We start from the raw sequence: 16,908 nt of genomic DNA on the forward strand, positions 1-16,908 counted from the left end.
AGTGGTAAAGAATCTGCCTGCAGGAGAGGCAGTTTCGATCCCCAAGTGGGGAAGTTCCCCTGGAGAAGGAAATGGCAACCCGCTCCGGTATTCTTGCCGGGAAATCACATGGACAGAGGAGCCTGGCAGGCTACAGTCCACAGGGTCACACAGAGTTGGACACAACTTAATGACTGAACAACACCACACCGTATGAGTGTCACCCACGTCTCACTGTCTCTGGGTTTGCTCACTGTCTGTACTCGACATGTTCTCAGGCTCATGTAGTCCTTTTGATTTCTTACCACCTGGACAGAACCGGCTAGTCCCAAGAGCAAACAGTCATGACCCCTGCCCTTTGGTAATTTGCATTGACTGGGGTTCCTTGGTTGCAAGAGACACCAACTGTTCTGGGTTGAATTATCTCCCCTAAAGTCACACGTGGAAGTCCATTAGGTCCTGGGGTTACCCCAGGAGCTCATAACATGATCTTATTTGGAGATGGAGTCTCTGAACGGTAACTAAGTTAAAATGAAGCCAGTGGGGTGGACCTTGGTCCAAGAGGACTGGTGTCCTTCTAGAAAGAGGAGGAGATTGGGACACAGACTCACACAGGCGACGAAGAGTGAAGACGGCCGTCTACATGACAAGGAGGAAGCCCTCAGGAGAAATTGACGCTGCCCACACCTTGACCTTGCACCTCCAGTCTCTAGAACTTTGAGAATAATGTCTGCTGTTTACACCACCCCATCTGTGGTATTTTGCTTGGCAGTCAACGAGGACACCAATGCGAGCTGATGAGGAATGGGGAGGGGGTATCACATGGCTTCAGGTGTTACTGGAACCTCAGGCTGGGGGCACAGCCAGTCCCGGGAGTGAGGACTTGCATCCCTGCCTTCCCTGCCCGGCCCCTCAGGCTGTGTGGAGAGATGTCCTCTCATGGGCTCCTGGGTTATACACTGTTACCCATTCCACTGACAGAGACGACCCCTGCCCACCCCAGTTGTCCACCAGAAGACCCCCAACTTCCCCCCACCAAACATGAATCTCTCCCATGAGAGACTTCCTAAACTTTCATCCGAAGCTCTTCAAGGACATGGAAAGTTCTAGAAAGTTCCCCGAGTTGGCGGTTTCCAGGATGGAGGGAAAGGGCAGCATATAGGATGTCACTCAGCCATGCTGATCGGCCAGTTAGCCTCATAGTTTCACATGTGCAAAAGCCAAGAAAACTACACAGACACATCATTCCGTTGTACTGTTCTTGAGTTGAAGGCCTATCTTGAAAAACAAAGAGAAAACATAAAACTTCCCACTAACAAGTGACGTGTTCAGATGTAGAAAATAGTAAGGTGGCCTTCCCTCCTCTGGCAGAAATCCAGTGGGTCTGAGGCGCAGAGAGCTTGTCCCCAACCAGTGTCCAAGGTTGGGGGTGGGAGGCGCACAGACCCTTTTAAAGCTGTGTGTTTCTGTGTCTGTATGTGTGCACACATGCGTGTGTGCATGCATGTGAGAAGGTCCCCAAACTGTTAAAGGCTCCTTGTGCCTTATCAGCAGGGCTGTTTTCATTCAGGCACTTTATCAAGCAGCCTGCACTTTTCCCACCACCACCGGATGCTTCAAGGCCTCCACATTGGCTGTGAGAAGGCGCCCATTGCTCCTAAGACCTGCTGTCAGCTCTGCTTCCCTGGCCGTGGACTCCTGGCTGCAGCAAGGTGTGGGGCGGGGCAGTGGCCCAGGCTCCCGGGAAACCCAGACTTCCCTCCCTGGGACCAACCAATCACCTTCATGGGGCGGAGTGTGCAGGTGGGTGCATGATAGGAGAGGCAGATGATGGGGGACCATGATGGGAGGGGTCACAGGGGCAGGCCGATCCCTGTGAGTTGTGGTCACTTCTTTACAATCCTTCGCAGTGGTGAGAAGATATTTCACTCTCATGGGACCTCACCCTGTTCTGCCCCCCGCCCCCCATCTCCTCCCTCGTCTCCCCCATCCTGGCTGTGAACATAGGAAACACGTGACACCTCAGCTCCTGCCTCCCTCCTTGCACAGCCTCACTGAGCACTGGACACACTGGGACCTCCCAGACAGCAGAGGCTGGACAGCACAGGCAGGCATGGGCTTGATCACCTTCTAAGGACACCTGGTTTCCCAGAGCATCCTGCGTCTATTCTGACAAGTCCTCCCGATGTGCTGTCTGGGTGCCTGCTCTCAGCTGCCTCCATCAGCTGCCTCCACTGTCAGAATTCTTATGGATTTTGTGATTCTTGGGGAGGACAGTGTGACAGGAGCCAAGTGGAATCCTCTTTCCTGCCCGTGCATGGGGCTGGGCCCTGTGGGGGTGCCTCTGCAGGAGTCCCCCACTTTGTATTCCTCACACTGGTGAGCCAGAGAGGCTTGGTGTCCAGATGATAGAGCCTCGAAATCACACATCCATGCAGGCAGACACCAGAGGAAGGGTCCAGCCATCGTGGCTCACAGACCTCAGGTTTTTTCTGTGTAACATGGTGGGAGTGGACGGGGGTGGTGGTTGAAGGCACTAGCCCTCCGTCATTCACTTCCTCAGCGGGCAGGAGACCCAGCTGGCCTCCTATCACCTGGCCTCTGCTCCACAGTCTGGCGTATATGCCAGAAGGAAGGCACTTTCCTGCCGGAAATCCTGACTGCAGGAGCACTTAGGGTCAAGGACCCCCAATCTGTGCATCACGGCCCCCTGGAAAGTGGTGCAACCCACACGGTGCTGTGCCTGGGGAAAGGAGTGTGCCCAGGTCATGTCCCAGGCCCCATTCTTGGCTCTCTATTCATTACATCTTTGAAATTAGTAAACTTGGATTCAGGAGGCTCTCCATTTTACAAGAATCTGATGTGCCAGTCTGATCTGTGTGTCTGCTCACTTGGGCGAGTTATTAAATGTTTCTCAGCTTCCAAAACAGGGATGAAGATCAGAGTGAGATAACATTTGTAGTGGGGTTTGCTTTGAAAACTAAAGAAATGCCTTTAATTTCTCCTCACACGCATCTCCCTTTGCTCCTGATCACTCCTGATTCTGAGCCTAAGGTTCCTCATGAGAGCCTGAGACAGGCAGATGGTTCAATGAAAAGTTAATGAAACACTAGATGTGCTGGAGAGAGCGGATTGCCCACGTTCCTTTAATAGAAGAAGAACCCAGGCTGAAGGACTGGATGAGGACATTTACCTTTGGTGAGAATTTGCCTCTATCCATGGTATCTGGGATGAAGGCTCATTGCTGTAAGGTACAGGGAATACACAGGTCTTGGTAAAGCACTGACAAGGAAGAGAATACTCAACCAGCGTTGGTTTAATCCATAAGAATATTCAGATTTACTTAACATGAAGTCTGTGGATGGGTGATGCTGGGGCCAAGTCAGCATTTCAGGGATAACAAGTTTCCAGTCCTGTGACTTTTCCTCATTATCACAGAATGGCTGCCTGAAGCATTGCATCACACCCTCATATCACACAGCATCCAAAGACAGGCTGCAGAGGCCGTCCAGGACAGCTAGAGGGAGCTCTCCTCTCACCAAGGGGTAAAGCCTTTCCCCAGAGCCCCCTTTTGCTTCATGGGCCAGAAAGGAGCCCTGCTTCTAACTGAAAGAAAGGTTGGGAAAGTGAGTCTTTCCATTGTTCTTTATAGGGTGAGGTCAGGGAAGAAAGAGGGAAATAATGGATAGTAGTCACGGGGAAATGGGCCTGCTGTGTCCTGGGAGAAAGCCCTTCTCTCAGGAGCTGGGGGATGTAGGGAGCACAAGGAGCTGGGGCGGACCAGCTGGGCCTCAAGAAGGGTCTGACGAGGTCCCAGATAGGCCAGTGGAAACCCAAAAGGCTCCCTCACTCCACAGCTGTGGGTGCTTGGTCCACTCCCCATCATCCAATCAACTCTAAAGAGGGGCAGGAAAGTGGGGGAGGGAGAGGAGGAGGAGATTGGCTATTCACCCCCAGGGACCGCAGTATTACCTACAGAAGCTGCATAATTTACAATCACACACTGCATTTCCAAAGGGGCCAACTGATTAGTTGGTTTTTACCTCTTGCTAGCAGGCAAAGAAGCGACTTAGCAGCAGCAGCAGCAGCAGGCAAAGATGTTGAAAAAGACCAGAGATGCTACAGATTAAAAGGAAAAACAGCCAACATGTTTCTGCACGTTCTCCAGTGAAGGAAGGCTACAGTGATCCTCACGGCACACAGGCACACGCCTGCTGATGGGTGCATGTGCTGGGGGCCCCACCTTGACTGTTTCACGAGTGTCCTGGCCCCAGGACATCTGTGCTTGCTTGCCCTGGTGGCCAGGGCTGAGGGTGGGCGACAGCTCTTCTGGTAAATTTGAAAACAACTAGTCACGCCAAGAGCACTGCCCCTACTTCCCGGGAACCAGCTGGCTGTGGAGGTCCAGAGTGCTCCCAGGGCTCCCGGGACCCCAGGATCAAGCTCCTGGGAGGGGAGGTGTCCAGGAGCGGGACTGGCTGGGCTGAGCTCCCTGGAGCAGGGCTGACTGCCCAGGGTGGATGGGAGGTGGGGGGTGTTTTTCTTCTTCCCACTGAGCAAGTGGGGCTGGGGGCACCAGAGGCTGCTCAGGCAGCACTGCCCACCTGGGTGGGCGCGTCTGCTCAGGTCCAGTCAGGTCCGATTGGCTCCCTTCTATCTTGCTTATGTCGGTGATGAGGGGTCACTGGGGACTCTCGACCCTTCCCTTTTGTCCTATTTTCCAACTCGGAGCTCAAGTTTGGGGAGCCAGGTGGGTGGGGGAGTTTCCTCAAGGGGTCAACTCATGCTGTCCTCCTCAATTGTTTTTATTATGAGTATGTTCAGGCACTTGGCTGTGGGTTTTATCTCCTAAGTCAGTTTCTGTGTGAGGGACGTGAAGAAATTGCAAGGCAATTTTTGTTACCACAATGAATATGCAAAGAATGTGATAGAATTGGAGCCTGTTTTCATGATTTGACAAGGGTGTGGGCTCACGTTGATTCTCTGAGGCTTTTTAACCTGATGGTCTGGTGCACAGACCCCGATGACTGACGTCCACCGAGACCACCTAACAATGTTACAAGCCACTTTCTCGTCTGACCCAAGATAGCCTGAGTTAATGTGTAATCCACAGCGAGAACCCAGAGGCACAAGTATCTCATTTCTCTTTCAAAGAAGAGAAAATTGTTTATGTTTTTACAAGAAGTTCAAGCAGAGAGGAACATTCATCTCTTTTAATTTTTAGGCTAATTTGGAATACAAAGAATCTGAGCAGTCAATCCAGGCAGGGAGTTCAGGTTCATAGGACCCCAAGATATCCGGCCAGCGATGGAGCTGAGTCCCTGGCACCAGGCAGACGTCCTTCTCACTCCAATGCCATTTCCACCAGAAAAGTATCTAAAACTAGCACGCTGCAAGGGTGAAGTGTCCAAGAGAAGAGATTCGTGAGAATAAGTATTTTCTTTCACTTTTAAATAATCACAGAGAATTTACTTAAAAACATCACTGGGAAAATTTAGAAAAATTTAGAAAACAAGGATGGTCTTTGTATCGTAATTGTCACTCTTTCCAAGCCCCCAACCCCAAGTGAGCCATGAAGCATTACCAAGGACAGCTCTTCACAGATTTATGGTTAGACATGTGAAGAAAAGCCAGGAAAAGTAGGGTGTCCCACCAAACAGGTGTTTCAGATCTTTCCATCCCCCAGCCCTGGATTCACATGGATTTAGGCAAAACTACATCTTCCTCGTCACCCCAAGGCATTACTCTGGGTAAAAACACAGCTGGCAACTTGTATTGGGTCCCATGGTCCCGTGTATTCAGACTCTGTGGGGTCGACAAGGCCCTACCTTCCTCCCCCATGAGCTCAGTGTAGAAGCACCACGGGACTCCACGGACTGTGTTGTCAAAGCAACAGCCTTTTTCTTTGCACTCCTTAGCCGTGATGCCGGGGTGACCGCAATTCCGTCTTTGATGGGGTTCCACCTGACACGTCCCTGAAAGGATATGGGCCACAAGGTGAAAGCAAGTCATGGGCGGACTCCTTCCCTGTTATGACCCACCCTCCACTTTGCTTCCTTCCCCAGTTAAATCATCCATCAGACGAGCAGTCCATGGAGACCCAGAGCTCACTTGCTGGCGAGGAAACCCTGAAACTCAGGACCAATGCAGCGTCTGAGATTCACAGACTTTGCACCTACACAGGCAATTTACCCATGTGCTCGTTAATGTCAATGAACAATTATTAAACTTTAGTCGCTAGATAAGTAAATATCTGTTGAGCACTGTTTGTGGGTGCTAGAAACTGGAGCTAGCACGGGACACAGACAGGAATCTTTTTATCCCCTCAAAGATCAAGTTCACGCCAGGCCCCGTGCTGGGTAACAGGGACCCGGAAATTGATAACAGAGAAGCTGTTGTTGAGAAGCTAACAGTCTGATGGAGAAGGAAGCCAAATAAACATACAAAACAGCACAGTACAGTCAGCCACAGGGCAAGCCCAGCAGGGGTGATTGACTACAGACTGAACAAAGTGAAGAGGGCTTCCTGTTGGAGGAGGTTGGCCAGGTAAGAATGAGGCAATATGTATTCCAAGGAGAGAGAGAGCAGAGTGTTCAAAGGTGGAGAGGAGAGAGAGCAAGGTGTGTTCCAGGTAAAGGGGGAGGCGCGGGTGGGGCGATTCGGGGAAGGCAGGCTGAGGGCTGGGAGCGGATCATTGCAGCTCTAGAGCAAAGGGAGCCACTCAGATGCTCTAGCCAGGTCCGTGAGGCCATTGACCCAAGGCACAGAACATGCAGGGGAGATGGGCAGCTAGACACGTCGGGTCTGGACTTGGGACTCTGAGAAAGAGTGCCGCTCAGATCTGGTAGTGGACAGATTGAGGCAGGGGCAGAAGAGTCTGAAGCCCCTTCTCTCTCTTGGGGGTGGGAATGGAGAACGGGGGGCTCTTCTCCACAGCTGGTCTTGGAGTGCCCATGGATGAAGGCCATCATCCGGATTCCAGAGGGAGGGCTGGCTGTGCAGGTGCTCCATTCACTCCCAGGCAAGAGTGTTCCTGGGGCTAGAGGGATGTGCAACGAGGGGTTAGGAGTGTGGGTGATAAAGAGACGGGGAGGGAAGGAGCCCTAACAGAACAGGGAAGAGAGTCAGAGAGGAGGGCAGGACCGAGGTCCAGAGCAGATGTTGTCACGGGCTCTCCTTGACCTAGGGCATCACGCTCGTTCTAAAAGACAATCCAGTCAAAGACAGGTAGATGCAGGGCCTCTCCTAGACTGAGGGGCAGGAGGCCGCATTTGCCCCCATGGAGTCCAGCTGAGTGTCCTAAGTCAGAGCACATCACACAACCTGGTCTTTGTAGGGCTTCTGTCTTGACATAGAGCAAAGGTGGTTAGCACCCACTCCACTGGGCAGGGTGGTGGGAAAGGTCAAGACGGGCTGTGTGTGCAGAGCTGGGACCACAGTTCTCATGTCCTTTCTCTCCCTAGAGGAGGGGGAGGGGCTACTTTTCTGGGTAACCTGATCCCCCCCACCGCCCCCGCCGTACCAGCTGCTATCCTAAATAGGAACTGAAGGTGTCCAAGGGTTCTGTCCACAGGAGTCTACCTTGCCCACCACTTTCTGTTGCATAACAGGACTAGACGGAAATGACTTCCATCCAAGGCTACGCTTACACTGGCACCCCACTCCAGGACTCTTGCCTGGAAAAGCCCATGGATGGACGAGCCTGGTAGGCTGCAGTCCATGAGGTCGCTAGGAGTCGGACATGACTAAGTGACTTCACTTTCACTTTTCACTTTCATGCATTGGAGAAGGAAATGGCAACCCACTCCAGTGTTCTTGCCTGGAGAATCCCAGGGACAGGGGAGCCTGGTGGGCTGCTGTCTCTGGGGGTCGCACAGAGTCAGACACAACTGAAGTGACTTAGCAGCAGCAGCAGTAGCTTCACTACAACTGGATGGAGTTTTCCGTTGTCACAGGATGGCTGACCTGTGAGATCCACACAGAAAGGCTGAACCTTGGGCCCTAGGGCAGGGCCAGTGGGCAGCCAGCAGCAGCCTGGATGGTGGGGAACAGGGCTGGGCTGCACAGCCTCCTGGAGCCAGGCTGTGCAGTGGGCAGAGCTAGGCACTAGGCTGGCAGGGAAGATGCAGACAGGCCAGTGGGTATGGGTGGCCAGGCACAGACCACCTCCTCCATCCCCACAGCAGGTCATACCTCCTTTCAGGTCCAGCCCACTCCCTCCTCCTTATCTTAGACTGTGGGGCCCCCTCCCCTGAACCCCCATGCCTGATCCTCTGTTCCTGAGTCGTGAGATCCTTGGAAGGAGCCCAGAGACACATGGGAACCGTTCTTTACCTCCCTTCAAACCTCTATGGGAATCCTCATTCCAAAAACTTTGGAAAATTCTTCTCCTGCCCCCTCCATTTAAAAATATATCTACCAGTAATAAATAATGTTTATATGGCACTTTGTAGCTTTTCCCGAATACCACTTAATTTTGTGACAACCCTCTAAAGCTGAAGACTGACCCCTTTGTGCAGATAAAGGATTTGAGACAGACAATTCAGAGGAGGCAGTGGGACCTCCCGCCTTAAGTCCCTCCTTGGTGATGCCCATGGACTAGCCAGACAGGACACATACACCAGTGGGACAGGGTCTGGGTTCCACAGAGCAGGGGGCCCAGGAGCCCACGGAACCTGTTGGAGGGGTCCCCAGAGACGGCAACCCTCAGAATAGGCTCTTGGACGTTTATGTGGACCTTGAGTGGGTCCAGCCCCAGGGGGCAGAGTTTGGCTCGGACATTTGGAAGAGCTATTCTTATTCCCGACATTAAAGACAGCTCTTTGAAATATGTTACTTAAAAAGCAGTAGTATGTTCTAGCAGCGGTTCTGAAGACAGGGCTTTCCTGGTGGCTCTGTGGTAAAGAATTTGCCTACCAATGCAGGCGATGCCAGTTCAATCGTTAGATAGTGTCACCAACTCAACGGACATGAATTTGAGCAAACCTCAGGAGGTCGTCCCTGTAGCTCAAATGGTCAAGAATCTGCCTTCAGTGCAGGAGACCTGGGGTCGATCCCTGGGTTGGGAAGATCCTCTGGAGAAGGGAATGGCAATCCACTCGAGTATTCCTGCCTGGAGAATCGCACTGGCAGAGGAGCCTGGCAGACTACAGTCCGTGGTATTGCAGAGTCGGACACGACTGAGTGACTAACACTACCACTACAGGAGCTAGTGGAGGACAGAGGAGCCTGGCGTGCTGCTGTCCGTGGGGTCGCAAGAAGCTGGATGTGACTTAGCGACTGAACAACTGAAGACAGCCATTACTGCTCTCTTAACCCAGTTTCCAACGCTTCCACCGGCCCCTCTACCCTCCCCCTGTCCTCTACGTATTCTGCCATCCAAAAATCTCTCCAGGGCCTAGAACAGCTCCTGGCACAAAACAGCACTTGGCTCAAAAGTACATTATGAAGCCCTGACTGCCCCCAGAGGTGGGCCTCTGCCCAGCGTGCCCATTACAGAGCAGGAAGGGGCTGTCTTACCGGTCTCGCCCTGAGCCAGGCTGCTGAGAGCCAGCGATAAGACCAGCACCACCACGCAGATCACCTTGGGCTCCATAGTGGCCATGACCTTCCTTCTCTGTCCAGCGGGGCCCGCGATCCAGGATGAGAGTGGGTCCTGGCCCTCGATCTTATACCCCAGGCTCTGTTTGCTTTCTACAGAGGGCCAGATTACGTTTGCCTAAGGAGGGCCCCGAAACCTTTCATTCCAAGTAATCTCCATTGATTAAAAGGTGTTTCCCAAACGCGGCCAAGCCAAACTGGCAGGTTTGCTGATAGAGAATAATGCATTATCGTGCAGTCATCATGGTTGAAGGATTGGAGATTCAGAAAGTTCCTCTCTTATCCTGTGGGAGTCTCCCTGGTCACAACCTCATCCAGTGCCTGAGCTATTCAGAGACCCTCCTGCTAAGCAAACAGCATACTCACGGGATGGTGATTCAGAGAGAGACACCCACACCACGCTGGGCACAGGGTCAGCAGAGGCCATGGGCTTCCCCTACAGTGGTCCTACTAAGTCAACAGCACACTTACTTGAGGGTGACTCATAGGGAGAGACGCCCACACCATGCCAGACACAGGGTCAGCAGTGGCCATTGGCTTCCCCCACAGGGGTTCAGGGAAGGACAGGGGACAGGTGAGGCTCCCCCGGATGGATGTGGTCCTTTTCAAGTGGGCGTGAAGCTGTTTCCGACGATTTTCAGGATTCATGTCTCATGGAACAGCTGTGCCCAGACAAGAAGAGCAGAAAATACTAGGAGCTGGACTTCAAACTTCTGTTCCCCATTCGTTTGTCTTGTCAGACTTTCCCCTGGGAAACTGGTGCATGCGCAAAGCACCCATAGGCTCTTTGACCTGGCCTTGTCTTGAGGGGCCCCTTTCCTGCTGGCATCCACATTGAAAACTCACGTATGTTCAACCTCCTACTTACACTGTGGCATTGTAGGAGCATTTTTACTTATTTATCTTAATTAATTAAGGATAAATTACCTTATTTTTCTTCAAAATTATTTAAGATGATTTATCTTAAAAATCGGGTTTCTCTTGTGGCTCAGTGGTAAAGAGTATGCCTGCCAATGCAGGAGACACAAGTTCAATCCCTCCCTGGATTGGGAAGATCCCCTGGAGAAGAAATGGTAACCCACTCCAGTTTTCTTGCCTGGGAAATCCCATGGACAGAGGAGCCTGGCAGGTTACAGTCCATGGGGTTGCAAAAGTTGGACACGACTTATAGACTAAGCAGCAACAAATCTTAAAAACTAATTAATACATTTTTTTGCTTTGTTTTTTCCTTTACAATGGAGTCCTTTTCACAGAGAGGTTGTGTGTATAAGAGCTGACGTGACGCTGATGACGTATCGGGCTCTCCCTTAAGCGGGAGACCGCATCTGGGAGGGGCTCCCTTGCTCGGTTCCTCCAAGTGCGGCCTCCTCGACTCTGCACCCAAAGGGTCTCCTCTAGCCCCCGTGTCCCAGGTCCCTCCCTGCTCTGGCCCTTCCTGCCCTGCAGTTCTCACTACCTTCTAAGGGGCACAGGGATTTGCTTGCATCCTGGGCTTGTTATTTACCGGATCCTCTCCCAGCCCTCCAGCAGAGCAGAAGGGCCGTGACACACAGGGCTTCACCTACTTGGTGTGCTCAGGTGGACAAGCACCTGGGGTACCTGATTCAATAAATGCCTGTTGACGAATGAATGAATGAATATAGGAGAAATGTTTTCTCTTCACTGAAAGATTAGGCTCTGGGGAAACAGTCAAGCCTTGGAGTGAGACTGATTTTTCTTGGGTGACCTGGTAAGCTTGCCCTGGTGGTCCCTCTGGGAGGGGAGTGGAGTCAGAACCCGGGCAGCCACGTTCTGAGTAAGGCTCACCCCCAGCCCACCCACCTGGCTCCGGCTGCCAATCCCAAGACAAGGTCTTCAGGAGAGGCGCAATGTGCAGGATACATGGCCGTTTGTTAATCACTCCTTGTGCATGTACGACTTTGACCTCCCGTGTAGGTGGTACGGCTGGCAGAGCCCGTGTCACTCTCAGGCCCTCTCAGACTTGCAGCAATGACTCCAAGACTCCTAGAAGACAAGGCTAAATAAGATCGCAGAATCATAGGACAATTTATGGTTCTATTTTTTTTTTAATGACCACTTGTTGAAGAAGACAATGCACTGAATTGAGTGTTGCTCTGCTAAGGGGTCGTGTCATCTTGTATAAATAGTTTAAGTCCTCTGGGTTTAACTTTTCTTACTGGAAAACAAAGTGGATGGACCCTGAGGGAGCTGGAGCCTGATCTAACCTGCCATCCTCTTGTGCTAGGGTTCTGGGGTGGAGGATGCCCCTGGTTTTGCATGCCTAGCAGATCTTCCTGCTTTGGGGATAAAGTTCTCTATCGCCGGGCCCCCTCCCCCACCCCCAGTTCCCGTGTTGTGACTTGGCCTGACTTGTCCCATCCCCTCACCCCGTCTCCCCCATCCCAGAGCCACACTGGTTCTGCTCAAGGGTCAGTGTCTGAGTTGAGAGAGCTGGGTGTCCTCTGTCTGCCCATCCCATCAGCTCTCTGAGCCCCTGGGGGGTGGCGCTGCATTGGCTGTATCCTGCCCTCATGCCCTCTGGCTTCTGGCCACTGTGGTGGAGCCAGCAGGACACGGGTCCTTGGGAGGAAGTCAGCAGAGTCACCCTGGATGGGCCGTGATCCCAGGTCCACCTCCAGCCCCAATGGGCAGTGTTCTCCACACAGTGGTCTTCTCCAGCCTCCCAAAACTGATCCCTCTCCTCACTCATCTGGCAGAGGGGTTCATAAGCCCCAAAGAGAGGTCAGCACTGTCCATCTAATTTTCCTTTAATTTCCTGGATTGGGAGTGACAGGCTGGCTGATTGATACAGAAATTGCTACCAACAGTGACCCTCTTTCTTAACAGATCCTGAAAATGAGACGCAAGTTTGGCTCCCCGGGCAGGTCTCCGGGCACAGGTCACAAACCCATCAAAAGTGGTGTAGAGTGAAGGCAAGGCAGGGGATGTGAGCAGGGGGGCATCTCATTTCCCTGGTAAAGTGGTAAAGATGGGGGTCAGCTGGCTTCTTCCAAGAGGTACACAACATTCAAGAAGGAAAGAAGAAATGGAGGGCTGAGAGTGTCCTCCTGGGAATGGGACAGTGGAAAGGCTTTCCTGGCTAAGTGTCAGGGCAGTTAGGGTGGGGCTCAGGTCCAGCCCAGATACTGGGTTTACAGCACCAATTAGATGTCCATCATTTCCTGCTTCCTTACACCAAAGCCTTGACATTGGAGAGCAAAGAGTTAAACTCTAAACATTAGATTGGGATGCTTGGGCAGAAAGATGAGAATGACTATTTGGGATCCTGAGCAAAAGCCCTGACCCTTTCCCCCAGCAGAGGCGTTCCCTCTACCCCCATCTGAGACCTAGCATCTTTCCTCTCCATAAACACTTCCACTGACCACTGCCCCCCTCCCTGCCCCACTCCACCTCACAAGGGATGCAGCCACAGGATGAGATCATCTCTACATCTCCAAGTCACTTCCAGGTGCATGAGGTTGTGATGCCTCATAGCCCAGACAGAGGCACAGCCTGTGTCCAGGAGAGTTGCAGAGTGGCATCAGCAGGACTCTGGAAGAACAGTGTGTGGGGTGTTGGACCATAGAGGATGAGGTGCCATGCTCAGAGGACTGGCATCATAACACTCCCCAAGATTTGGGAGAGATGTGCTGACCAAGCGCACAACAGGCTGTGACCATCCTCAGTTCAGTTCAGTTGCTCGGTCGTGTCCAACTCTTTGCAATCCCATGGACTGTAGCATGCCAGGCTTCCCTGTCTATCACCAGCTCCTGGAGTTCGCTCAAACTCATGTCCATAGAGTTGGTGATGTCATCCAACCATCTCATCCTCTGTCATCCCCTTCTCCTCCTGCCTTCAATCTTTCCCAGCATCAGGGTCTTTTCCAATGAGTCAGTTCTTCACATCAGGTGGCCAAAGTATTGGAGTTTCAGCTTCAACATCAGTCCTTCCAATGAATATTCAGTACTGATTTGATTTAGGATTGACTGGTTGCAACTTCCTGCAGTCTAAGGAACTCTCAAAAGTCTTTTCCAGCACCACAATTGGAAAGCATCAATTCTTCAGTGCTCAGCTTTCTTTATAATCCAACTCTCACATCCATACATGACCACTGGAAAACCCATAGCTTTGTTGGCAAAGTAATGTCTCTCCTTTTTAATATGCTGTCTAGGTTGGTCATAGCTTTTCTTCCAAGGAGCAAGCGTCTTTTAATTTCATGGCTGAAGTCACCATCTGCAGTGATTTTGGAGCCCCCCCAAAAATAGTTTATCACTGTTTCCATTGTTTCCCCATCTATTTGCCATGAAGTGATGGGACCAGATTCCATGACCTTCATGTTTTGAATGTTGAGTTTTAAGCCAACTTTTTCACTTTCATCAAGAAGCTCTTTAGTTCTTCTTCGCTTTCTGCCATAAGGGTGGTGTTATCTGCATATCTGAGGTTATTGATATTTCTCCCAGCAATCTTGATTTCAGCTTGTGCTGTATCCAGCCCAGCATTTATCATGATTTACTCTGCATATAAGTGAAATAAACAGGGTGACAATACACAGCATTGACATACTTCTTTCCCAATTTGGAGCCAATCTGTGACCATCCTGCTAGCGGGTAACCAAGCCCTGGGTCGAAAGTGGCCAAGAATACATGCAGCAGAAATACTGGAGTCCCACCCTCCACCCCCCCAAACATGGCAACCTCGCTACTCAAGGTGGTCCTGGGTTAGCAGAATCCCACCCTGGGGTCTCAGCAAACGCGCTCTGCCCCCCGGGTTTCATGAGGTCAAATCTGCATTCTAGAAAGTTCCAGGCACTACACAGGCACGTTAACTGTGGGAAGGCCAGTGATGCAGCAGGTGCAGGGGTCCCTGGCTCAGGGAGGTTTCACTATTGGATGGACCTATGGTGTGAACCCTTCTCAACCACCCTGGGGTCCGACATCCCTCAACTCGACCCTCCACCATCCTCCCCAGGCTCCTGCTGATGCAGTACTGCAATCCTTTGGGTACACCTGTCACTCAGGTGTTCATAATTGCCCTGAGGGGACACCAGCATCCTTCACAAGACCCATGGCTCCTTGAGCCTTTGTAGTCCAGAGTTGATGTGGGATCCAGAGTCTCTCAGCAAGAATAAAGGCCAGGTCCCCTTGAGGAAGAGCCTCACAGTAAGGCCAAAGATGCAAGTGCTGAGCCTTCCCCAGAGTGATCTGAGCCATCCACAAGGGCTCATTTGCTAGAGATAAATTATGTCCCCTCAAAAGATGCTGCAGTCCTAACCCCTAGTACCCATAAATGTGACAGTATTTGTAATTGATTTGCAGATAATCAAGTTGGGGATGAATTCATTAGACAGAGTATTAAAAAGCAGAGGCATCACTTTGCCAACATAGATCTGTATAGTCAGAGCTATGGTTTTTCCAGTAGTCATGTACAGATATGAGATTTGGACCATAAAAAAAGGCCAAGTGAGAAGAACTGACGCTTTTGAACTATGGTACTGGAGAAGACTCTTGAGAATTCCTTGAACATCAAGGAGATAAAATGAGTCAGTCCTAAAGGAAATTTACCCTGATTATTCATTGGAAGGACTGATACTGAAGCTGAAGCTCTAGTACTTTGGCCATCTGATGGGAAGAGCTGACTCATTAGAAAAGACCCTGATGCTGTGAAAGATTGAGGGCAGGAAGAGAAGTGGATGACAGAGGATGAGATGGTTGGATGGCATCACTGACTCAGTGGACATGAGTTTGAGAAAACTCAGGGAGATAGTGAAGGACAAGAAAGCCTGACATGCTGCAGTCCATGGGGTTGCAAGGAGTCGGACATGACTGTGCCTGAACAACAACATAATCCGTTATGACTGTGTTCTTATAAAAAGAGAACATTCAGACACAAATATACGCAGAGGGAAGGTGATGTAAAGACATAGACAGTTAATACCATTTGTGGCCAAGGAAACACCTGAGTTTGACAGAAGGGGGAGGACCAGGAACAGCAGTCACCCTCAAAAAAGGAGCCAACCCCAGTGACACCTTCATCTCAGACTTCTATCCTCTAGAACTGAGAGACAATAAGCTTCTGTTTTAAATTCAGTTTGTGGTACTTTATTACAGCAGTTTCAGCAACTAATACAACCAGGGTGACTGTGTACTGGAGAAGGAAAAATAAGACTTCCTGATTAAGAAGAGATGGCAAGAATACACAGAAGAACTGTACAAAAAAGATCTTCATGACCCAGATAATCACGATGGTGTGATCACTGACCTAGAGCCAGACATCCTGGAATGTGAAGTCAAGTGGGCCTTAGGAAGCATCACTATGAACAAAGCTAGTGGAGGTGATGGAATTCCAGTTGAGCTATTCCAAATCCTGAAAGATGATGCTGTGAAAGGGCTGAACTCAATATGCCAGCAAATTTGGAAAACTCATCAGTGGCCACAGGACTGGAAAAGGTCAGTTTTCATTCCAATCCCAAAGAAGGCAATGCCAAAGGAATGCTCCAACTACTGCACAATTGCACTCATCTCACACGCTAGTAAAGTAATGCTCAAAATTCTCCAAGCCAGGCTTCAGCAATATGTGAACCGTGAACTTCCTGATGTTCAAGCTGGTTTTAGAAAAGGCAGAGGAACCAGAGATCAAATTGCCAACATCCGCTGGATCATGGAAAAAGCAAGAGAGTTCCAGAAAAACATCTATTTCTGCTTTCTTGACCATGCCAAAGCCTTTGACTGTGTGGATCACAATGAACTGTGGAAAATTCTGAAAGAGATGGGAATACCAGAACACCTGATCTGCCTCTTGAGAAATTTGTATGCAGGTCAGGAAGCAACAGTTAGAACTGGACATGGAACAACAGACTGGTTCCAAATAGGAAAAGGAGTACGTCAAGGCTGTATATTGTCACCCTGTTTATTTAACTTCTATGCAGAGTACATCATGAGAAACGCTGGACTGGAAGAAACACAAGCTGGAATCAAGATTGCAGGGAGAAATATCAATAACCTCAGATATGCAGATGACACCACCCTTATGGCAGAAAGTGAAGAGGAACTCAAAAGCCTCTTGATGAAAGTGAAAGTGGAGAGTGAAAAAGTTGGCTTAAAGCTCAACATTCAGAAAACGAAGATCATGGCATCCGGTCCCACCACTTCATGGGAAATAGATGGGGAAACAGTGGAAAGAGTGTCAGACTTTATTTTTCTGGGCTCCAAAATCACTACAGATGGTGACTACAGCCATGAAATTAAAAGACGCTTACTCCTTGGAAGGAAAGTTATGACCAACCTAGATAGCATATTCAAAAGCAGAGACATTGCTTTGCCAACAAAGGTT

General features: G+C 50.6%; 1 protein-coding gene across 1 annotated transcript; it reads right to left on the reverse strand.

Moving 5' to 3' along the window:
* Positions 1 to 5,177: 5,177 nt before the first annotated feature.
* On the reverse strand, positions 5,178 to 9,639 carry TFF1 (trefoil factor 1). Its single transcript, XM_002685124.5, has 3 exons — positions 9,499 to 9,639; positions 5,808 to 5,954; positions 5,178 to 5,369 (listed from the first exon to the last, which is right to left on the reverse strand). The coding sequence occupies exons 1-3, from the start codon at positions 9,581 to 9,583 to the stop codon at positions 5,362 to 5,364; spliced, it is 240 nt and encodes a 79-aa protein (XP_002685170.2). The 5' UTR covers positions 9,584 to 9,639; the 3' UTR covers positions 5,178 to 5,361.
* Between the last annotated feature and the right edge of the window lie 7,269 nt (positions 9,640 to 16,908).

The sequence above is a fragment of the Bos taurus genome, chromosome 1 (genome assembly GCF_002263795.3).
Source record: "Bos taurus isolate L1 Dominette 01449 registration number 42190680 breed Hereford chromosome 1, ARS-UCD2.0, whole genome shotgun sequence".
NCBI classification, from domain to species: Eukaryota; Metazoa; Chordata; class Mammalia; order Artiodactyla; family Bovidae; genus Bos; species Bos taurus.

Excerpts from the sequence above, each read along its gene's own strand:
- TFF1 (XM_002685124.5), bottom strand. The coding sequence starts at position 9,583 with ATGGCCACTATGGAGCCCAAGGTGATCTGCGTGGTGGTGCTGGTCTTA. Across the intron at positions 5,955-9,498 it reads CCTGGCTCAGGGCGAGACCG|GGACGTGTCAGGTGGAACCC; the intron begins GTAAGACAGCCC and ends ATATCCTTTCAG.